This window comes from Drosophila arizonae, chromosome 4 (assembly GCF_054131065.1).
Source record: "Drosophila arizonae isolate 15081-1271.41 chromosome 4, UAZ_ARI_1.0, whole genome shotgun sequence".
NCBI lineage: Eukaryota > Metazoa > Arthropoda > Insecta > Diptera > Drosophilidae > Drosophila > Drosophila arizonae.
This window is the reverse complement of record NC_142924.1, coordinates 26038504-26062960: the sequence shown is the minus strand read 5'-3', so window position 1 is coordinate 26062960 and position 24457 is coordinate 26038504. Positions and strand designations below refer to the sequence as shown.

At 36.5% G+C, this 24457-nt stretch overlaps 1 protein-coding gene and 2 long non-coding RNA genes across 13 annotated transcripts in view; 1 reads left to right on the top strand and 2 right to left on the bottom strand.

The window, feature by feature from the left end:
* Positions 1-24457, bottom strand: part of LOC149269490 (uncharacterized) — a 178296-nt gene that overhangs the window by 45491 nt on the left and 108348 nt on the right. The gene's annotated exons all lie outside the window — the stretch shown is intronic.
* SMC5 (structural maintenance of chromosomes 5) overlaps positions 1-24457 on the top strand; it is a 54647-nt gene that overhangs the window by 452 nt on the left and 29738 nt on the right. For 7 of the 11 annotated variants that reach the window (XR_016269660.1, XR_016269661.1, XM_089466641.1 and 4 more), the window contains exons 2-9: positions 12510-12882; positions 18897-19075; positions 19142-19388; positions 19454-19552; positions 19613-19900; positions 19954-20055; positions 20128-20336; positions 21262-21425. Coding sequence is in view for 8 of the 11 variants with exons in the window: in XM_089466641.1 (XP_089322767.1) it covers positions 12510-12882; positions 18897-19075; positions 19142-19388; positions 19454-19552; positions 19613-19900; positions 19954-20055; positions 20128-20336; positions 21262-21425 (1661 nt within the window). In the remaining 3 variants the exon portion in view is untranslated. Of the gene's footprint in view, positions 1-12147; positions 12363-12509; positions 12883-18379; positions 18461-18896; positions 19076-19141; positions 19389-19453; positions 19553-19612; positions 19906-19953; positions 20056-20127; positions 20337-21261; positions 21426-24457 lie in introns of those variants that run through there. The other 4 variants (XM_089466642.1, XM_089466644.1, XR_016269662.1 and 1 more) reach the window with 4 other exon arrangements.
* LOC149269492 (uncharacterized) lies at positions 815-7657 on the bottom strand. Its single transcript, XR_016269665.1, has 7 exons — positions 7209-7657; positions 5290-7078; positions 4997-5215; positions 1733-1910; positions 1270-1482; positions 1050-1200; positions 815-985 (listed from the first exon to the last, which is right to left on the bottom strand). It is a non-coding gene; the product is annotated as an uncharacterized LOC149269492 (long non-coding RNA).

Sequence of the window (24457 nt, the reverse complement as noted above, 5' to 3'; positions counted from 1 at the left end):
CGAAAGCAAGCGGTTTATATGTTATTATTGACTTGGAACTTGGATTATTCACGCATACATATGTTTCCTCGTGAATACCCTCTAATATTGCTAAGATTTATAGATACGCCCATTAAGGGCGCGGCGAATTGTTGAAACACAATGTCCCGTATTACAGGAACATAGCCATTTAAAGTTAGTGATGTAAATTTGAATGAAAACATCGATGTCGATGTCAACCAATATTTTCAAAATCAAGCATCGATGTTGGATTAATACATCGGAATGAAGATTCGGTGCATCGTTGTATTTTTTAATTATTGTTTTTTAGTTTCTTACTGGTGCTCTCATTAGGGCTGCAAAACCATCGATAGAGGCACCAACCACAGAACACATAGACCGGACAAGTAGTGTAAAGCGTTTTGCACACTTTTTTCGAGCATTTTGTAATGCAGAAAGTAATGAGGGGACGAGTTTCCTTCGGCTCTCCATTACCCATGCGTATACTTTTTAAATATTGTATATATTCTTGATCAGGGCGACGAGCTGAGTTGATTTGGCCCTGTCCGTCTGTCCGTATGTATGAACGCGTCGATTTCAGAAGATATAAGAGCTAAGCATGTGTGTGTATGTATGCCTGTGCGTGTGTGTGTTTGTGTGCGTGTTTCTTGTGTAAGCTGAAAGACGCGAAAAATTATTGAAATATCTATTGCTCCAAGGGTTCAGGGGATCTCGTAGTCGAGCAGTCTCGACTAGAGCTTTCTTACTTGTTTGTTTTAATTTTTAAAAATTATTTATTATTTCTTAATATCTATAAATAAATGTATAGTCTATATCTTATTACTATTTTATTATATCTATCTACATCTAAATCTTAAGCTATGTCTTATTATCTAGTTTGTCCTTATTATCAAACTTCTGCTTGCCAGTCGACCTTTCTGGACCCGAAAGCAGTTTCTTATTGTACTTAAATAGGTCTTAGTGGACCCTTCGGTTTTTATAGCATCTGTAAATTAAACATTATTAATTTTTTTGTCATTAAAAATACATGTAAGATGATTTACACATACCAGATAGAGCATCGTTCAAATATTTGAACTGTTTAAATGGGTCTTTGCCGTTTAAGCCGTCGTAATTTAAATTAGGGATGATATTCTTTGAAATGATGCTATCAAAATTTTTAGCTAAATTTCCTTTAGCAATTTTTTGAAGAATACGAACCTGCATATATAAATTAAAGAAGAAATCATTAAGTTGAATTATATTACATGCAAGACATAAGGTACTTACAAAAGTTTCTTTGTTTTCCTTTATTTGTTCATCTACTTTTTGTAGGTCTCCCATAGTCAATATGGGGAACTAATGCGACTCTGATGCAATGTCCTCGTTGGTCAATTTTTTGAGAATAGTAAGAATTTCTATTTGCCTTCTTTCTATATTATTCAGTGTTTTTTTAATTGTCATCAAACTCCGAAATGGATTAGTAAATTATGAAAATTATGTCTGCGAGTGTAAAATAGGAATAAAAACTAAATTTTCTTAATATGGCAAGCAAATGTATTTATAACTAATTTTGCTAAAAATAAATAAATAAATAAAATAAAAAGGCTGAGGATCCTCAAAGCGTCGACATTGAGCGAACTTTTCATTTTCTATTTCAACGAATTTAACTATGGTAACCGGATAACAAGGTGGGATGCAGAAATAATTATTGGGAGCTATAATTGAAATATTGAATTTTATAGAAACCCACCTTCCTTATTCCTATGGAACGAAGTACTACTGCATTTGACATATTTACTTTTTATACCCCGAACCCATTTTCAATGGGAAATCAGGGTATAATGGTTTTGTTGAAATGTATGTAACAGGCAGAAGGAGGCGTGGCAGACCCCACAAAGAAAAACTATGCGTACAGGCCTAACGTGTGACTTTGATAGAGAATAAATATGATAAATAATAGGATTATTATCAATATTATATTTTTTAGTGAAAAACTATTTTATAACACACATTTAACAACAATTTTTTTTAAATAATATTAAACAGTTTTTTTTTATATTTTAAATAAGAAAAAAACAACGAAAATTCACTTAGAAAAAGTTTGCGTACAAACTAAAAAACAAAACCAAAAACAAGTAAGAAAGCTCTAGTCGAGACTGCTCGACTACGAGATCCCCTGAACCCTTGGAGCAATAGATATTTCAATAATTTTTCGCGTCTTTCAGCTTACACAAGAAACACGCACACACACACACACAGGCATACATATACACACACGCATACAGACACACACGCATACATACACAAACGCATACACACACACACATACACATACACACACACATACACAAACACATACACACACACATACACAAACACATACACACACAAGCACCCACGCATAAACACGCATGGGCTGCAGTGTGCGCTTACTATGAGAACTTAATTGTTTAATAACTTTTTTTATGGACGTACGATCTTCATGAAACTTTCAGATTATGATTAAAACATGGATATGCATGTAATTGCCAAAGCACAAGTCTCTAGTATTTGAAATACGCTTTTTACGAAAGTGAGGGTGAGGGGGTGAATTTAAGGGTGGGGGGTAAATTTTAACAAAAACCGAAATTGTATAAATTGCATATAAGCATACATTAAAAATTTGGAGACTCTAGCAATAAAGGTGTAGAAGATATAATTTTATAACTGGTTTTCGATAAGGTTTTTTATCGATAAAAAAAGATAGGGATGAGTTATCGAATTTTAATGATAAACTTGATATGCGCGCTGTAATTACGGACATTTTAAAAAAAATTTGAAGTCTCTAGCTCTTATATCTTCTGAAATCGACGCGTTCATACATACGGACAGACGGACAGACGGACAGACGGACAGACAGACGGACAGGGCCAAATCAACTCAGCTCGTCACCCTGATCAAGAATATATATACTTTGTGGGGTCTGCCACGCCTCCTTCTCCCTGTTACATACATTTCAACAAAACCATTATACCCTGATTTCCCATTGAAAATGGGTTCAGGGTATAATAACTTTTTTTCAATGAAAATTTAAAAATTAATATGAGGTTGGATACCCCTTTCGCTTCTTGGTCTCTTCCAACCGTTTTGGCATCGATGCCACCAATTTCCGGGTGAAATCAGCCGGAATTTTGAGCTACTCCTCCATCAGAACCGATTTGAGCATGTCCTTTGAAGTAATTATTCGGTCTCTGATCCTGCGCTCCAAAAAATCCCATAAATGCTCTATGGGATTAAGGTCGGGTGACTGGGGAGGCGAATGAAGCTGGTGTCTGGTATTATAGAGCAACCAGAGCTTTACATTGTGAGCTGTGTGTTTGGGATCATTGTCATGTTGAAAGACAAAGTCCTTCCCAAGACCCAATTGTCTGGCGCTTTGGTGTAAATTGTTTTTTAAGATATGGAGGTAATCCATATGGTTCATTGTGGACTCAATAAAAGCCAAATTGCCCACTTCACTTGCTGCCATACACCCCCACACCATTACGCCACCGCCGTGCTTAACGGTTGGAGTTAGATTTTGTACGTCGAACGCAGTGCCTCTCTTTCGCCACACAAGCTTCTCCCCTTGATACCAAATATACAGAATTTGCTCTCATCACTAAATATCACTTGGTTCCAGTACTCAGGACTGACTTCCAAGTATTTTCTGGCGAAATCCATCCGTTTGATTTTATTTGCTTCAGAGATAAGTGGCTTCCTTCGAGCAACACGGGCAATTAATTCAATTGGAGTGGGCAATTTGGCTTTTATTGAGTCCACAATGAACCATATGGATTACCTCCATATCTTAAAAAACAATTTACACCAAAGCGCCAGACAATTGGGTCTTGGGAAGGACTTTGTCTTTCAACATGACAATGATCCCAAACACACAGCTCACAATGTAAAGCTCTGGTTGCTCTATAATACCAGACACCAGCTTCATTCGCCTCCCCAGTCACCCGACCTTAATCCCATAGAGCATTTATGGGATTTTTTGGAGCGCAGGATCAGAGACCGAATAATTACTTCAAAGGACATGCTCAAATCGGTTCTGATGGAGGAGTAGCTCAAAATTCCGGCTGATTTCACCCGGAAATTGGTGGCATCGATGCCAAAACGGTTGGAAGAGACCAAGAAGCGAAAGGGGTATCCAACCTCATATTAATTTTTAAATTTTCATTGAAAAAAAGTTATTTTTGGTTTTGTTTTTTAGTTTGTACGCAAACTTTTTCTAAGTGAATTTTCGTTGTTTTTTTCTTATTTAAAATATAAAAAAAAAACTGTTTAATATTATTTAAAAAAAATTGTTGTTAAATGTGTGTTATAAAATAGTTTTTCACTAAAAAATATAATATTGATAATAATCCTATTATTTATCATATTTATTCTCTATCAAAGTCACACGTTAGGCCTGTACGCATAGTTTTTCTGGCAAGTGTATATTCTTGATCAGGGCGACGAGCTGAGTTGATTTGGCCTTGTCCGTCTGTCGATAACTCATCCCGATCTTTTTTTATCGATAAAAACCTTATCGAAAACCAGTTATAAAATTATATCTTCTACACTTTTATTGCTAGAGTCTCCAAATTTTTAATGTATGCTTATATGCAATTTATACAATTTCGGTTTTTGTTAAAATGTACCCCCACCTCTAAATTCACCCCCTCACCCTCACTTTTGTAAAAAGCGTATTTCAAATACTAGAGACTACTGTGCTTTGGCAATTACATGCATATTCATGTTATAATCATAATCTGAAAGTTTCATGAAGATCGTACGTCCATAAAAAAAAGTTATTAAACAATTACATAAGTTCTCATAGTAAGCGCATACTGCAGCCCATGCGTGTTTATGCGTGGGTGCTTGTGTGTGTATGTGTTTGTGTATGTGTGTGTATGTGTTTGTGTATATGTATGTATGTGTTTGTGTATGTGTGTGTGCATGTTTTTTTTTTATATTCATTTATTGACAAAATTATATAACAAATTACAAGTTGCGTGGTGGCTAGGATAGCGCGCGGTGCTTGCGGGACGGCCGTAAAGCATTGCTTTGCACCGTGGCCGCGAAGGCGCTTGTTAGTTCCCAAGCTTCCTCCGATTCCAGCATGGCGTTGACTAAGTTGTCCGCTCTGATGGAGCGGCCCACTGCCTCTTCCAGACGACGCCTCTCCTCCAGGAGTGTGTGTGTGTGTGTGTGTGTGTACGTGTTTCTTGTGCGGAATGTTGATTGGACACTTAATAGATTAAATAATTTGCATTTAACTTTAACTTCAGTTGTTCCTACCTTTATGCCGTCTATGCGTTGCAACTCCTGAGCAAAATCATTTAAGAAGGCATTTGGATTAGCAGGTTTTTGGTTCCCTACAAATGTTCCAATCATGAAAACTTCACTGTCTTCAACATTTGAGAAGTCCTAATATTGGCCAAAGTCCCATGCGGGAGCTTTTAAACAGAGGCAGGCCATCAATGCCAACATCCATTTCAAGATTTGGATATTGCTCAAAAATGTGCTTGTTTCTTTTTACATAGTTCTGGATGCCTAGATTTAGATAGTTTCCCGGAGCTACTGTCCTTAAAACTGGTTTCTCTCGACGGGTAACTAAACAATCCACAGAGCCAGGAACATCGATTCCTGAACCGACCAAAATTTTCAAAAAGGGCACGAACACAGCTTCTAGGTTGGCTGAACTTGATAAACCAATCCCGAAGTTTTTCTGTTAAGCTTAATCTTTCACTACCGTCTTGCTGGCTATTACCTTCAGGCATGGGCATGGCAACATCTTCTAAAATTTCATCTTCATTGGCATTGCTAGAACTATATAAGCTGCTGACTTCATTGGCTAACACGTTATTTTCACTTCTTTCTCTGGCAATAAGTCGGCGTATGTTGCGATCACTAAATCCTCTTTTTGTAGGCAAATTGCAGAATATCGCTAATCGAAATACACACTTCGAAATGGGCCTCTTTAAAACACACTTATTAGCACACTAGCGTTATAGTTGCTTATTGTATGTATAAAAATATTTATTATATATTATTTATTTATTTTAATCTTATTTATTATTAAGAATCTCTTAAAATTGGCTTGATTGGCTTGATTGCAAGTATTTTAATTAATATGCATGCAAATAATAACATACATACATATGTATGTATTTATTTACATATATATGTATGTGTGTAATACACACTGTGTATATTACAGGTAGTTATAATCGTTTGAACATAAAATAATAACTGGCAAATAAATTGAAAAGTATATGCACACTTACGTCAAATTACTGCTTTCACTAATATAATGCAACAAGCCAATTTATTATATATATTATATGTATATTTATAACTTACTGTAGAATAATACTTCCCTTTAAATTTACGTCCGCACGGCTCAACAATATCAGAAAAGTGACGCGCCGTAGCGGGTAAAACGAAAACCAAAATCATCACACATACGCATTTTTGCACTTGTATTTACACTCATTAACACTATACACACAAAAGGAATAAGCATAGACAAAGAAACCAAACGAAAGAAGGCACGCATTCCATGCAAAAAACGGTAAAGTCCAAAACGAAATTCGGCGATTTCGTCACGAAGCAACGAAAGACGAATATCGTTTGTTGGTTAGCGGGGAAGGGGCATACAAAAAAGAAGTTGACAAGAGCTCGATTCTGTCGTATGAGTAGCACTTTTTATTTTGTAAATTACAAATGCGCTGAAAAAAATGTTCATAGGTAATGCATTACTTTTTTCTCGTATGTAATGCATTATTTCAACAGACCTCATTCAGGTCGTCGCCACTGGGATGTTTTCCTTACTCTCTCTCTCTCTCTCTCTCAATGCTCTCTGCTCTCTCAAATATGTATATTTATGTATGCATGTGAGTACAAGCAGAAGCTCACGAAAATTGAAATTTCTTCGCAGCAAGAACCCATGTCTTCCCTTCTGAGTGAAGAGTATTCCGAACTCTTCAAGCCGTTTGCCATGCGTTTTCGTTATTATTTGTGGGAAGAGTATGAAAGCGTTAGTGCGCATATGACTATGAGCATTTGTATGCCTGTGTGCCTTGACCTGTGCGTGTATGAATGTGTTTGTTTACATTTAATTAATTAACCTTTCAAACCTGCTAGAAAAAGCTAGATCAAAGTCAAGAATAACCAGAAATATAGCCCTTTCAGTTTTCATATAAAAGTATACATACCATAGCTTGCAAAAAACTGTTAACACTTTTTCGTTGTCTGCAAAAAAGTGTCTTTCAGTGACACAGGCAAAAAATACTCAGACAGAAAGTGTTTTTGTCGCGTCTGGCTTAGCTCTCTCGCGCTCTGAAGGAGATAGTTGTTTCTGTTTTCGTTTCCTCAAGTCAAACACTGATCGTTTGCTTGAGTTAAATGAAGTAACGGTAAGTTGCGTTTGTATGGGTAATCACGCGCGATTGCTGCGTTCTTTTTGTATGTATGTATGCGTGTATTTACATGCACACGAAGGCAAAAACATTTTCTGCTGAGTTTGTTAGTCAAAGTGTTTCTTGCTGAGAGGCTTTGTGTGAGAGAAAATCGTGTTAGTTTTACGCGACACTCATGTGAGTGCGTCACACGAATGAGTCATCGCACTGCGTCTGAGCGAAACAGATGCTGAAGAAAAACAGAGAGTGACGCTCAGAGAGAGACAGTGTCTACACAATTTTTTTTGAGTATGATGCGAGAAAGAGAATAAACGAAAAAACGCTCAACTCTCATTTGCAAGCTCTGATACATACATTAACAGTGGCTCCAAACGCCAAATCGGACAAGACTTTTATTATTTCCATAAGTATTTTTTATCAGTAAGTTAAATTTTTACCGTTTTCAAATTTTTTCATCAACTCTATTAGTATGAGCACCTAAACAAAAAAAAAATTTAATTTCAAATGGCACATTTTTTATTTTAAAAAACTAACACAGTAAGATTGAGCTTTCACGGCCAAATCGGAACAAAAGAAAAACTTAATAAAAAATAAGAGAAAAACTTATATTAATATTTTGTTGCAAAACATTTGTTTGCGACAACAGCCTGCAAGCGATTGGGAACTGATTTGACCAACTTTTTGCAGATCTCTGGCTCTATGGAGTCCCAAGCTGCAAGTAATCCCATTTTCAATTGGTCCAGATTGTTATACCGGTTTTGGTAAACTTTCCTCGCCAAAATTTCCCACAGATTTTCTATTACGTTTATATCCGGGCTCTGGGCAGGCGTTTGGATCAATTTGGGACAATTATGGATTAGCCAGAGCCTAGCTAGCATTGAAGTGTGCTTGGGGTCGTTGTCTTGATAGAAAGCAAAGTCTTCAAGTATCCCCAATTTCTCCGCACTCTGCTTAACATTTTTTTTCAAAATATCAAGGTAGCCAAATTTATCGAGTATGCCATCGATAAAGTGCAAATGGCCAACTCCCGCACTCGACATACAGCCCCAAACCATGACTGAACCTCCTCCATGCTTAACAGTGCCTATTGTGTTCTTGGGCTCAAACTCAGTATTTGGTTTACGCCACACATACACCTTACCATCGGACCCATGCAAATTAAATTTACTTTCATCAGTAAACAACACCTTTAAATAAGATAATTAGCAAAAAAAGAAAGGTATTTAATATGATATACAACCAACTAACATGATTCCAAAAGTCATCCGTTTTTAGCAAGTACTCTTTCGCGAATTTTACCCTAAACGCTTTGTTCTTAGGGCTAATATAAGGCTTTTTTTGGGCAACTCGGCCATGCAAATCATACCGATGCAAAGTATTGCGCACTGTGTTATCACACACATCCTTTCCAAAGTTTGTTTTTAATGACATCCTTAGTTCCTTTGCGGTTTTAAAGGGATCAACCTTAATTTCCCTTATAATCGACCGCTCCTCCCTTGAGTTTAATCGCTTTCTTTTTCCCTCCTGGCTTTTGTTAATCAATCTTCCATCTTCCCGAAACCTTTTTATGATATCATGGACGGTAGATTTGCTTCTTCCGACCAGCTCTGCTATTTCTCTAACAGTTTTGCCATCAAAATGCAGTTTTAATATTATTTGGCGTGCCTCAACACCAGTTTGCTTCCCACGTGGAGCCATTTCGCAAAAATAATTTGTGTTACTGTACGCCTATGAGCTTGAGAACATAACGAAACGCAATAAGCAAAACAAAAACGAAAATCTCCGCCAAATAACGGATATTTTTCTTGCAGTTTTCTTTTGTCCGATTTGGCGTTGAAGCTCAAAATCGGACTTGTTGTTAGTTTTTTAAAATAAAAAAAATGTTGCCATTTGAAATTAAAAAATTTTTTTTTTGTTTTAGGGGGCTAATACATAATAGATTTGAGAAAAAATGTGAAAACGGTAAAAAGTTAACTTACTGCTAAAGAAAATACTTATTGAAATAAATAAATAGTCTTGTCCGATTTGGCGTTGGAACCACTGTATATTCTTGATCAGGGCGACGAGTTGAATCGAATTAGGACGGTCCGTCTGTCTGTCCGTATGTATGAAGATATAAGAGCTAGAGACTTGATTTTTTTGGAATGTCCATAAAAAAAGTCCAAGAAAAGTTATTAAACAGTTAAGTTCCCATAGTAGGCACACACTGCAGCAAATGCGTCTTTATCCGTGCGTGCATATGTTGTTTCTTGTGTAAAGAGAAAGACGCGAAGAATTATTGAAATATCAGTTGGTCGAAGGCTTCAGTGGATCTCGTACTCGAGTAGTCTCGATTTGAGATTTCTTACTTGTTATGAATTATAGTTTTATTCGAAAATTGACACACGATAAAAGCAATTTTCTCCTTGGCAGTGTACGAATTGTTTTTGCCAATAATATTCAAGTACTTTGGAGGCACTTTAAATAATGCTGATTTGATTTTTTAAAATGTCAAATTTCCCGCCAGCAGCTAGATTACAATTTTTCCTGCAATTAGCAGTTGAAAAAGGCCAGATCTGGCCGGTAAAAGGCTAAGTTGGCAGCCCTGGTTCTTGCTGCGACGAAATTTCAATTTTCGTGAGCTGCTGCTTATGCTCACGTGCATACATACATATACATATATGAGGGAGCAGAGAGCATTGAGAGAGAGAGAGAGAGCAAGGGAAACATTGAGCACATAGGGATCTTTTGTTCAACAGCGATATGATTTTGTGTTCCCATATTTTCGTAGCCCGACTCTCGATGCTCTCGATGCTCGATGCATCGATGATTTTTTACATCACTATTTAAAGTGCTAGTCCCTTGAACTTTGTATTAAAGATGAAGAACTAAAAATGCACCAGCCGGGGCAGTTAGGGTACCGTTATCACGTTCTAAGAACTAACCAAGAATGACCCCAGTAGGGGCGTGACAAATCGGAAAAAACTGTATTTTCTACAGTATTAGAGCAAAACCCAACTACTAAATTGTTGATGGGATGTGAATGAGTATTCCGCAGTCAGTAACGCCCGACTGCAACGTTCTTACTTGTTTAAAAATCCAATTTCGTGAAGAATTCCAAAGCTGCGGGCACCGGGAATTCTTGATTTTCATAAAAATAATTTGCTTTATTTCCATTTTGCTTTATTTAGCGATATTGAAACTAATAAGAAATCAGGGTATAATGGTTTTGTTGAAATGGGTGTAACAGGCAGAAGGAGGCGTGACAGACCCCATAAAGTATATATATAGAATATATTCAGATCATCGCCCTGATCAAGCATATACAGTTTGACACGAAAGTGTTTTCACATGGGGAAAAAAAGCATTTTTGTTCTTTGACATTAAAAAAAAACTACTAAATGTGATATTTCTAATTTTTTTTAAATTACATTATGTTTTTCAATTTGTTGTCTTACAAAAATAACTTTAAAAAAATTAAAAAACTATTAACATAGGCTTAAATAACAATAACAACATAAAATATATTCAAATTCAAGTGACATGAAAGTGTTTGCACACATGCTATTCTTTATTTCTTCTTACTACTAAATTCGTAGTTACCGTTGTTTTCGGCGATTTCAATGTGCACAGCTCTGGCTAATGCTATATTCTGAACAATTTCGTCATATTTTGTAAGAATCGATTCAATCTTCAAAAAATTTAAACAAATTAAGAATGCCAGGGAAGCGATTGTCATTTGACATGATCCAATTGGTTTATTATAACCACTCCATAGTAAAATCAGTGGCGGAGATATCAGAAATGTTTATAATATCGAAGAGGACCATTTACAATATTTTAAGCCGCGCAGAAAACAATGAAACACTGGAGCCAAGACATTCAATGGAATATATTACTTTATGGGGTCTGTGTATCAACACGTGGATTCGTTCTGCCTATTACATACTTTTCACGATCTCTTATATTTAATGCGTTCAGGGTATAAAAAACTGATTCTTAATGTTACTCACTGTATAACAATCTATCGGTACGTAACTGCACCATTTGAATGCTTACGCTCAAAAATGTGAAAACACACTGTAGGAGATATAAACTTGTGCGGTTTGCGCGACAGTCATATATCAAATTTAAGGTTCTTAGCATCAATAGTGCCCAAAATATAGCATATTTTGAAAACTCACTATATCTTCAGATCCGATTTGCTACTTCCCTAGTAGGCGTAGACATCTAATTTTTTTTAACAATCTTTTTTATTTTACTCGGTTTGCCACGTCCCTAATGGGTGGTCAACACGAATCTACATTCCAAATTTCAGCGTTCTGGCTCTTCAATTAATATGATTTCTGGCACAAGGGAAAATGTTTTTTGCGATTTGGCACGCCCCTAGTGGGCGGATCGAGAAAATTTTAACACTTTATATGTATATATAAAAAAATTGCGTTCATACGGACAGTTATATGGATCATCCAAAAAACCAATATACTCATTTCACTTTTGTGAATGTATACAAACGTTGGATTATGAACATGCAAGCGAAAGCCAACAAAATCGTAACCATAATGGCAATGCATTTTATTTTTTAAGCGAAAGAATGAGCAACAAGAGCTTTTAAAGCGAAAATATACAATTTCCTGTCCATTTTGGCACGTGTTGACTGTCCGAATCCATTGCCGAACATGTTTGCATAAACACGCGTAAGATAAAAACATTTTTATTTTTGTGGGATCACAGTCGGCGAAGAAAAATTCGTACGAACGCTGCTATCTAAATTCGAATGTTTGACAAACACAACATGTTCGTGTAACATAAAATAATTGTAGAATGGTTGGTGATCAGTTCTTTGCAAGTTTCAGGGGACCTCCTAGTCGAGGAGTCTCAACTAGTCTGACTTGTTTTTCTTTACTCTTTCATTTATGAAATGCTTAAGAAATGTACAAACCAAATTTTCAAGTTATTGGAAAACTTCTGGTAAAGTTACATTTTTTGATAAAGTTACATTTTTAGATAATCTCGGAAAGGCTACTTATTAAGTTATACTATTTATTATCACTAATCTCAATTCATGTTGATTTTATAAATATATTTTTAGTAGAAACTCATATATTTCAATTTCAGGTCATATTCTGAAATTACGTTCTATCCGAAGGAATATTTTAATGTGCTCACAGGACCCAATGGAACAGGAAAGTCAACTATTGTATCAGCTATTGTGCTCGGATTGGGAGGTGATCCACAGTTGCTGGATCGATCTTCTAGTATCGCTGATTACATCCAAAGTGGTAAAACCGCTGCAACAATTGTTATAACAATTTTTGGAAGATATAGTGACTCTACAGAAGCATTCAAGCGTGTTATAAATCAGAATGGAGAATCTCAATTTTTTGTGAACGCGAAGGAAATGCCGAAGGCAAAGTTTTTGTCTTTTATTGCTGCCTATAACATTCAAGTCAGCAATTTATGTCAGTTTTTACCGCAGGATCGTGTACAGGTAACTAACTTTTTATACCCTGAACCCATTTTCAAGGTATAATGGTTTTGTTAAATGTTTGTAACAGGCAGAAGGACGAGGGCGACGAGCTGAGTCGATTTAGCTCTGTCCGTCTGTCCATCCGTCCGTCTCTCCGCATGTTTGAACGCGTCGATCTCAGAATTTTTTCCTACATCCGTGTATAGCACGCGCATATCGAGTATTGTTTTAAATATCGATAACTTTCTTCGTTATTTTGTTATCGATTAAAAACATGATCGAAAACCAGTAATAAATTTATATCTCCTACATATTTAAAGCTAGACTCTCCTAATTTTTTTTATATATATAGCCTTGTCCGTCTGCCCGTCCGTCCGTCCGTGCGTCAATCTCAGAAGTTAGCGGAGCTAGAGACTTGAAATTAGGCATGTATACTCGCGTATACCATAACTTTTTTTTTTTTATCGAGAATAACCGAGAAATTGATTTTGTTTGTTTCAGCCTAATTTGAATACTTTTAGACCTAGAAACTTCAGATATGCTGTGTATATACATTTGGTGAATACGAAGATTTTGTAAATTACAGATTTTGGATGTAAGGGCGTTACATCCAAAATCTCCTCAATTTTTAAATAACGTATTTCAAATAATAGAGACTGCTTTGGAATGTACACACATTGTATCCATAGACTCTGTCGGTCTATCCATATAAATGAACGCGTCAATTTCAGAAGATATAAGAGCTAGAGACTTTAAATTGGGTTTAAAATGTCCGTATATTAAGTGCGCATATCGACTTTATCTCAAAAAATCGATAACTCATCCCGTTATTTTGTTATCGAAAATCAGTTATAAAATTATAATCTTGAATGCTAAAGTGTCCAAATATATAAATATATATCTAGGTGCGCTTTATACAATTATTAAAATATAAGTTGCTCGAAGGGTTCAGGGGATCTCGTAGTAATATGATCACGCTCTGAAAGTTTCATAAAGGTAGTCCATCTACAAAAGAAACTAATCAACAATGAAATAATATTGCCCACACTGCAGCGCAGCCCAAGCGCAGTCGATGGTAACTGCGCAGTCAGCATAGAGCGTGATATGTGAGCGTGTGGATGCGTGTGTATGCATGTGTGCATAAAAGAAGTGCAGAATGAGGAGAATATCAGCTTGGAGGGTTCAGGGTATCTCCCAGTCGAGCTGACTCGAGCCTTCTTAGTTTTTTATTTTATTTTTACATTTGATAATAACATGGCTGATCAGTTGAGAGTGATAATAAAATATATTAATAGTTACCACAGTGGTATTCAGGACAAAGAATTTAATATATTATATTATAATTAATTAATTATTAATATATTATATTATATATATAACTTAACTGTAAATATTTGTACTAAAGCATTTGACTCAGTACATCATCACATACTAATTCTTAAGCTTGAACGCATAGGATTTTCACCCAGTCTTGTCTCTTGGATTTCATCCTATTTAACGGGTAGAACCCAAAGAGTCTTGCTGAGAACAGCTATGTCTAAACTTATCTTTGTTTCGTCGGGTGTACCTCTGGGTAGCCATTTGGGCCCATTGCTCTTTTCCCTTTTTATAAATGACCTTCCTAGTTGTATTTCGTATTCCACTATATTTATGTATGCTGATGATGTAAAACTCTGCCTTCCATACTCCAGGGCAAATGGACATCATCACCTTCAAGATGACCTAAATGCATTTCAACTTTGGTGTGTGGCAAACCAGCTGGACTTAAATTGCTCAAAGTGTATGGCAATGACCTTCAGTCGTACCGTTCCTCTAATTGTTGATTATAAAATTAGCAACATTTCCCTAAGACGCATCTATACAGTCAAAGATCTTGGTGTGCTCTTTGACTGTAAACTTAACTTCAATCTTCATATTTCTACCATCGTTAATGAAGCCACAAGTGTGCTTGGCTTTGTTAAACGTTGGTCTAAAGAAATTTAAAGACCCTTTTATCACCAAGCAATTATTTACTTCGCTTGTGCGTCCTATCTTAGAGTATTGCTCTGTTGTATGGTCTCCGCAACATAAACTGTATTAGGATCGTATCGAGTCGGTCCAAAAACAGTTTCTTCTCTTTGCCTTGAGAGACCTTAGATGGGACAGTAATTTACTATTACCGTCTTATCATAGTAGGCTCCAGCTAATTGACCTTCCATCGCTAACCAATCGCAGAACAATTTTAGGAATTGGTTTTCTGCATAAATTGATTAGTGGTGATATTGATTCGTCCTCTTTGTTGGGTCGTCTAAATTTTTCGGTTCCGTCCCGAGCAACTAGACACTATCGTCCGCTTCATTTACCTGTGTGCACTAGGGATTATTCTTTGCACAGAGCGTATCATGTTCTTTGTGTTAATTTTAATAAATCACGTTTTTTTCTTAGAGCTCTCTCTTCCTAAAATAAAAAGTTTACTATCAGCTTATCTTAGGGAAATCACTCACAATGCCCAGGCATAAGCATTGGCATACGTTTTTGCTGCTAATGTTGTGTTAGTGATTTCTCAATGCTATTCTTATATTCTATTTTTGGCTCTTCCCTTACTCTTTTCTTTTTATTATTTCTTATTCTTTTTATTAACTTTTCTTGCAACTTTTTTATACCCTGAACCCATTGAAAATGGGAAATCAGGGTATAATGGTTTTGTTAAAAGTATGTAACAGGCAGAAGGAGGCGTGGCAGACCCCACAAAGTATATATATTCTTTATCAGGGCGACGAGCTGAGTCGATTTGGCCCTGTCCGTCTGTCTGTCCGTCCGTCCGTCCGTATGTATGAACGCGTCGATTTCAGAAGATATAAGAGCTAGAGACTTCAAATTTTTTTTTAATGTCCGTAATTACAGCGCGCATATCAAGTTTATCATTAAAAATCGCTAACTCATCCCGATCTTTTTTTTATCGATAAAAAACCTTATCGAAAACCAGTTATAAAATTATATCTTCTACACCCTTATTGCTAGAGTCTCCAAATTTTTAATGTATGCTTATATGCAATTTATACAATTTCGGTTTTTGTTAAAATTTACCCCCCACCCTTAAATTCACCCCCTCACCCTCACTTTTGTAAAAAGCGTATTTCAAATACTAGAGACTTGTGCTTTGGCAATTACATGCATATTCATGTTATAATCATAATCTGAAAGTTTCATTAAGATCGTATGTCTACAAAAGAAATTATTTAACAAATAAATTCTCATAATATTGCCCACACTGCAGCGCAGCCCAAGCGCAGTCGCTGCTTACTGCGCAGGTAGCAGAGCGCAGGCTTATGCGTGCGTGTGGATGCATGTGTATGTATGTGTGCATAAAAGAAGTGCAGAATGATTAGAATATCAGCTTGGAGGGTTCAGGGTATCTCGTAGTCGAGCAGTCTCGACTGGAGCTTTCTTACTTGTTTAATACCGTCCTTTTTATACCCTGAACCCATTTTCAATGGGAAATCAGGGTATAATGGTTTTGTTGAAATGTATGTAACAGGCAGAAGGAGGCGTGGCAGACCCCACAAAGTATATATATTCTTGATCAGGGCGACGAGCTGAGTTGATTTGGCCCTGTCCGTCTGTCTGTCCGTCTGTCCGTCTGTCCGTCCGTCCGTCTGTCCGTCTGTCCGTATGTATGAACGCGTCGATTTCAGAAGATATAAGAGCTAGAGACTTCAAATTTTTTTTAAAATGTCCGTAATTACAGCGCGCATATCAAGTTTATCATTAAAATTCGATAACTCATCCCGATCTTTTTTTATCGATAAAAAACCTTATCGAAACCCAGTTATAAAATTATATCTTCTACACCTTTATTGCTAGAGTCTCCAAATTTTTAAAGTTTGCTTATATGCAATTTATACAATTTCGGTTTTTGTTAAAATTTACCCCCCACCCTTAAATTCACCCCCTCACCCTCACTTTTGTAAAAAGCGTATTTCAAATACTAGAGACTTGTGCTTTAGCAATTACATGCATATCCATGTTATAATCATAATATAAAAGTTTCATGAAGATCGTATGTCCACAAAAAAAGTTATTAAGCAATTAAGTTCTCATAGTAAGCGCTCACTGCCGCCCATGCGTGTATATGCTTGTGTGTGTATATGTATGTAATTGTTTGTGTATGTGTGTGTGTGTGTATGTATGTGTGTGTATGTATGCCCGTGTGTGCGTGCGTGCGTGCGTGTGTGTGTGTGTGTGTGTGTGTGTGTGTGTGTGTGTGTGTGTGTGCGTGTGTGCGTGTGTGTGCGTGTTTCCTGTGTAAGCTGAAAGTCGCGAAAAATTATTGAAATAGCTATTACTCCAAGGGTTCAGGGGATCTCGTAGTCGAGTAGTCTCGACTAGAGCTTTCTTACTTGTTCTTTTTCTATACTATATCTCTTCTTACTTTATCTTTTTTATACCCTGAACCCATTTTCAATGGGAAATCAGGGTATAATGGTTTTGTTGAAATGTATGTAACAGGGAGAAGGAGGCGTGGCAGACCCCACAAAGTATATATATTCTTGATCAGGATGACGAGCTGAGTTGATTTGGCCCTGTCCGTCTGTCTGTCCGTCTGTCCGTCTGTCCGTCTGTCCGTATGTATGAACGCGTCGATTTCAGAAGATATAAGAGCTAGAGACTTCAAATTTTTTTTAGAATGTCCGTAATTACAGCGCGCATATCAAGTTTATCATTAAAATTCGATAACTCATCCCGATCTTTTTTTATCGATAAAAAACCTTATCGAAAACCAGTTATAAAATTATATCTTCTACACCTTTATTGCTAGAGTCTCCAAATTTTTAATGTATGCTTATATGCAATTTATACAATTTCGGTTTTTGTTAAAATTTACCCCCCACCCTTAAATTCACCCCCTCACCCTCACTTTTGTAAAAAGCGTATTTCAAATACTAGAGACTTGTGCTTTGGCAATTACATGCATATCCATGTTATAATCATAATCTAAAAGTTTCATGAAGATCGTACGTCCACAAAAAAAGTTATTAAACAATTAAGTTCTCATAGTAAGCGCTCACTGCCGCCCATGCGTGTTTATGCTTATGTGTGTATATGTATGTAAATGTTTGTGTATGTGTGTGTATGTGTTTGTGTATGTGTGTGTGTATGTGTGTGTGTGTATGCGTTTGTGTGTGTATGCGTGTGTGTGTGTATGTGTGTCTGTATGCGTGTGTGTATGCCTGTGTGTGCGTACGTGCGTGTGTGTGTGCGGGTTTCTTGTGTAAGCTGAAAGACGCGAAAAGTTATTGAAATATCTATTGCTCCAAGGGTTCAGGGGATCTCGTAGTCGAGCAGTCTCGACTAGAGCTTTCTTACTTGTTTCTTTTTTTATTATTATTTTTTTTTAACTCTTATTATTTATTTATTTATTTATTATTATTATTATTATTTTTTTAATTTAATTATTTTAATTATGTTAGATATAGTTAATAAATCTACATTTTAATATTTTATCTTTTTTAAGTTTTCTAACACTTTCTTTTCATAGCTTCAATAGTATCACTGACCATATTTGGCTGTGAGGCGTGGGCATAGTCGGCCGGACTGGCAAATAAAATACCCCAATCGGGTTGGTGTTACTATTGAAATTATATCCTGTACTTTGTATAGGCTTTTTTAAATTAAAATTGACTCGCGTTTTTGTCAATAGCTTTAAGAAATAAATAAATAAATAAATAAATAAAAAATAAAATATAATATATCAGTATTTTACACTGTATAAGTTATTGAGTTTTTTATTTCATTTATAGTTTTAAACATATCGAAATTGAAATTTTGAACCGTATTAAATGTGATTTTTTATTAGGTTGGTTCAGGGTAGTATCTAGTTGAGCACAAAGAAACTAAATATTGTTATGTTAGCTGTAAATTAGGTGTTTCAATGTAGCATTCTTACCTACTGTAAGATGTGATAATGGAACTTGCTAAATCTACTGTATACCTAAAATTTGTTTATATTTTGATTTATATGAGTCTAATATATTGTTATATTTACATAATTGTAGGATTTTTCAAAAATGAATCCACAAGATCTTTTAGTCAACACCATGTCCTCTGTGTGCGATAATAAGTTAATAAAGAACTTCACTGATCTTAAAGAAATGCGATTAAAGCAACTGACCGCTCAAACAGACAGAGAGAAGCAAAATGATAAACTTCAACAAGAGGAAAAGCGATTGGAGCAGTAAGAGTTTATTATACCATATATGCATGAAGAGTTTTTAAAATATTAGCAAATCGTACAATACAGGCTACAGGTTTCGGTAGATCAATATCAAGAGCGCCAGGAAATAATACAGAAGTTAAACATTTATAAAGCGAAAAAGCTGTGGATTGAACTGAAAGACTCTGAGGAAAAAATTCACAATTATAAAAGTCAATTGGATGAAGCGAAAGCAGATTATCAAGATTCAAAGAATGCATTTGAAAAAGAGAAAAGTGCACAAGAAGAAATAGCAAAAATAAATGCTGACTTACGGGAAAAAAACACTAAGCAAGTTAGTTAATATTTGGAGTATACTTTTGTAACATTTTAAGATATAACATTTATATTTCGTTTCAGAATAGGCAAATAAATGAAACCACGATTTCTATGAATAAGCTAAGTTCTCAGATAGAGACCGTAAAAAAAAGTATCACTGAAAGTAAATGCGAACTAGAGGTAAGAATATTCAATTGTGAAAAGGCCTATATACTTTGATGTATTTAATGTGTTTTGCAGAGAACTATCCAACAATCAATCAAGAGCATAAACGACGTGGAAAAACTAAAGTATTTACTAGAAACTAAACAACATGAGTTGGATATATTTAATGTCACTAAGTCTCAGGTTTTAAATGAATTGGAGACGAAAAAAAACATTATAATAAAGACTCGTGACACGACAATGAGCCATTATAATAAGCGCAGGGAACTTGAAACAAAATTAAATGATGAAAAAATTCCTGAAATTGCAGCACTCTGCCACAAGATTGATCGATTAGAAAACATAAAATCGCAAAAGATTGACGTAAGGTGAATAAATAATAAAGTCAAATTATAGTTATTTTTATTAATTTTTAGGAGCTGCGTGTTCGAAACCCCAACTTGCTCAAAGCTATGAATTGGGTAGCACAAAATAAGCATATATATTCGTGTAATATATATGATCCAATGATATTTGAAGTAAGATTGTTTTTGAAAGACCACACGTGAATTAATTAATTATTCAAGTAATACTAAATATGTAATTTTCAGTTGACAATAAAAAGCGAGGAAGGAGCCATGTATTTAGAAAACGTTGTTAGGCAGCGAGACCTTTTTGCCTTTGCATGTGAAGACAAAAATGATATGTCCGATCTTATTGATGAGTTATGTGTAAAGCAAAAGTTATCTGTAAATGTTATGTACTGCGCACCAGCGGAGAACTGTTTGTTTAAACCTACTGTGCCAATAACAGAAGTTACGTAAGTATTATTATTATACCCTTAACCCATTGAAAATGGGGAATCAGGGTATAATGGTTTTGTTAAAAGTATGGCAGGAGGAGGCGTGGCAGACTCCACAATGTATACGAGTATATATTCTTGATTAGGGCGATGAGCTGAGTCGATCTCAGAAGATATGGGCTAGAGACTGGAAATTTTTTTCTTTGGTCCGTGTATATCACGTGCATATAGAGTTTTTCTCTCCAAATCTATAATTACTCCCTATATTTTATTATCGATTTAATTAGTTCTTTAATTATATCTTCTACACCTTTAGAGCTACAGTCTCCAAACTTCAAATATAGGCTTACATATATGTATTTTATATAATTTAGATTTTTGTTGTAATTGAACCCCCTCCCTATATCCAGCCCCTTACCCATATATTTGTAAAAAGCGTATTTCAAATACTTGAGACTTGTGCTTTGGCACATACATGCATTTTCATGTTATGATCACAATCTACAAGTTTCATGGAGAGAAATCATCGAGATGAAAAGCTATTAAACAATTAATTATTCCCATAGTAAACCTACACTGCAGTTGTTGCGTGTTCATGGGTGAAGTCTATGTATTTCTGTGTGGGTTTCTTGATCAAGCAAAAAGGCGCGAATAATTATTGAAATATCAAGTTTTAGAAGGGTTCAGGGAATTTCGTAGTCGATCAGTCTCGACTACAACTTTTTTACTTGTTTTTGCATTAGATTTGCATTATAAACTTAAATCGAAAATGGGTTATAAATGTGTAATATAGTTGTGTATCTCCAGGTCATAGAAAATTAGAACTAATTAAAAAATATTTGATATATTGAATTGAATTGAATAGGAAAATCTGTCTAAGTGTAATGTGTTTTATAAAAAGCTATAGCTGTTAATATATTTAAGACAATATTTTCTATTACAGGCAACTAGGATTCAAAGCGTACCTTGTTGATCTCGTTTCTGGTCCAATACCTTTGATAAATAAGCTATGTGCAACTTATCAAATTCATAATATTCTGATAGGAAACGATGAAGTCAGTAAATTTACAGCGTGTGTTCCGAAATCGATTCGTGTATATTTCGGAGGTAAGTAATTAATGATTTTATTATAATTTGCTAATATATTTGTGTCATATTTATACTCATTTACGTAAGTGAATTATTATACCCTGAACCCATTTTCAATTTGAAATCAGGGTATAATGGTTTTGTTGAAATGTATGTAACAGGGAGAAGGAGGCGTGGCAGACCCCACAAAGTATATATATTCTTGATCAGGGTGACGAGCTGAGTTGATTTGACCCTGTCCGTCTGTCTGTCCGTCTGTCCGTATGTATGAACGCGTCGATTTCAGAAGATATAAGAGCTAGAGTCTTCAAATTTTTTTTAAATGTCCGTAATTACAGCGCGCGTATCAAGTTTATCATTAAAAATCGATAACTCATCCCGATCTTTTTTTTATCGATAAAAACCCTTATCGAAAACCAGTTATAAAATTATATCTTCTACACCTTTATTGCTAGAGTCTCCAAATTTTTAATGTATGCTTACATGCAATTTATACAATTTCGGTTCTTGTTAAAATTTACCCCCCACCTCTAAGTTCACCCCCTCACCATCACTTTTGTAAAAAGCGTATTTCAAATACTAGAGACTTGTGCTTTGGCAATTACATGCATATTCATGTTATAATCATAATCTGAAAGTTTCATGAAGATCGTACGTCCATAAAAGTTATTAAACAATTAAGTTCTCATAGTAAGCGCACACTGCAGCCCATGCGTGTTTATGCGTGGGTGCTTGTGTGTGTATGTGTTTGTGTATGTGTGTGAGTATGTGTGTGAGTATGTGTGTGTGTATGTGTGTGTGTATGCGTTTGTGTGTGTATGCGTGTGTGTGTATGTATGTGTGTCTGTGTGCGTGTGTGTGTATGTGTGCGTGTTTCTTGTGTAAGCTGAAAGACGCGAAAAATTATTGAAATATCTATTGCTCCAAGGGTTCAGGGGATCTCGTAGTCGAGCAGTCTCGACTAGAGCTTTCTTACTTGTTAGTATATTGGTTTTATGTAATGTACGTCTTGTCCGTCTGTTCGTATGAACGCAACTTTTTTCGGCGCTATTGGAGCTAAGCACTTGAAATTTGGAAAACATACTCGGGTATATCTCCAACCCAAAACCAAAAAGCTTCGAGTGATATATGTCCGCCCACAGGGGGTGTGGCAAACCACAAGTTTATATCTTTTAAAGTATAATAGCTAGAAGCTTCAAACTTGAATAGTTAAGTTACTAGTAACCTCTACCGATGACCCAAAAAATTATTTTTACGCCTTTTTAGGGGCTTGGAATTTTCTACAGTATTACAGCTAAACTTAGCTACTAAATTGCTGATGGGATGTGAATGAGTATTCCGCAGTCGGTAACGCCCGCTTGCAACGTTCTTACTTGTTATACATAGAAGTAAAATATTTGTATTATGGTAGATTAAATGTGTGTATCTGGGGATTTGGGGAATATAAAATATGTAAGACAACTTCCACACATTAAGGGAATGATAGCATATTCGTAACTAGAATATTTACAATCGACTTCCGACACATACCGAGTGCAAGATACGCTTTACATAGTTGCAACTGTTAAAAACGCATCGCAATGCAAAGCAACAGGAATATACTGATATAAAATCCCTGTCCACAGAGCAGTACTTATGCAACTCTCGGCCATTCCCTTTTATATCAGTAGCTTTATATCAGTACAGCTTTGTAGCTAGGATCTTCAAATTACATGTATAATTTATACAAATAATATGAAGACTGTTTTATTAAGTAATAACACTTTATTAAATCTTTTTATAGCTCCTGTGAGCATTCTACGAGACGATTATAAATTGAAACTTCATAAAGCTAAACTAAACTTTTATATTGCTAAACGGGGTTCTAAGCTGTCGCTACCGGCGGCCGGGCCGACAGCTTGCGTCTTTCTCGGACGGTCAGCCCTCCTTTGCATGCTGGTGCATTTTCGCCTGCAATTTTGTCGCAATGGAGTCCCAGTCCCCTGCCTGGCACAGTGAACGCCGTGTATTCTCTACTATCCGCCGCCATCGGGATCTGCCAGTAACCGCTCTTTAGATGCAGCGTGGATATGAACCGTGCGTGTCGCAACCTCTCCAAAAAGTGAAGGATCCGCGGAACAGGGTACGCGTCCGGGATCGAGTGGGCGTTGAGTTGTCGATAATCTACATGCGCCAATCCCCAGTCTTTTTCTTGACCAAGACTATGGGTGCGCTGTGTGGGCTCTTCGACGGTTCAATCGCCCCAGCTTGAAGTAGCTCGTCAACCTGTTCGTCGATCACTTTCTACATAGCCGGATTCTTAGGGTAGTAGCTTTGCTTCAAAGGCTTGTCGTCTTTCATCCGGATGCTATGTTCAGCGATGTGCGTCACGCCTCTGATGTCTTCAAATAATGCCAGCTCCGCTTCTAGGAATTCCTGTAGTTCTTCCTCCAAATCGTCCGGCCACTCCTTGCTACTGGGCGCGGATCGTTCCTTTCCTCCATATTCACTATCTGATGCTTCTCCCGTCGGCGGGCTGCCTTCGGGCTCACCTTCCTTCTCCAACTCGACTGATCTGAACTCCGGCGGCCGCTCCTCGGGTCTGCCCCTCAAATCCTCGCTCTGCTTCACAGCCCTCGCGGGAGACCCAGCTCCCTTTTTGTTATCCAGTATCTTGTCTATTTCCTCTCCAAGCCCTTCGGCGTTCCTTTGTTCTTCCTCTTGTTTCTGCTCTTCTTCATCCATTTCCTGCCTTTCTGCTGCCTTTCTCCACTCCTTGTCTACTCGACGGCGACGCTCCTTCTACCACATCGTCCACCATCCTCATCTCCAGCTCCGCGTTGCCGCAACTCACCGTAGTGCCGATGGCGCATAAAAAGTCCATGCCGAGGATGACATGGTCCAGCAAGGTCGGCATTATAAGCAGGTTCGCTTCCGCCGTCTTCCCAGCTAGACTCACATCCGTCCTCATCATCATTGTCACGTCCAGCGCTGATCCATCGGCCAGCTTGATTCGCGACTCCACTTGGCAACGCTCGCCCCGCATCGTCCGTTGGTGCACGCAATTCTCG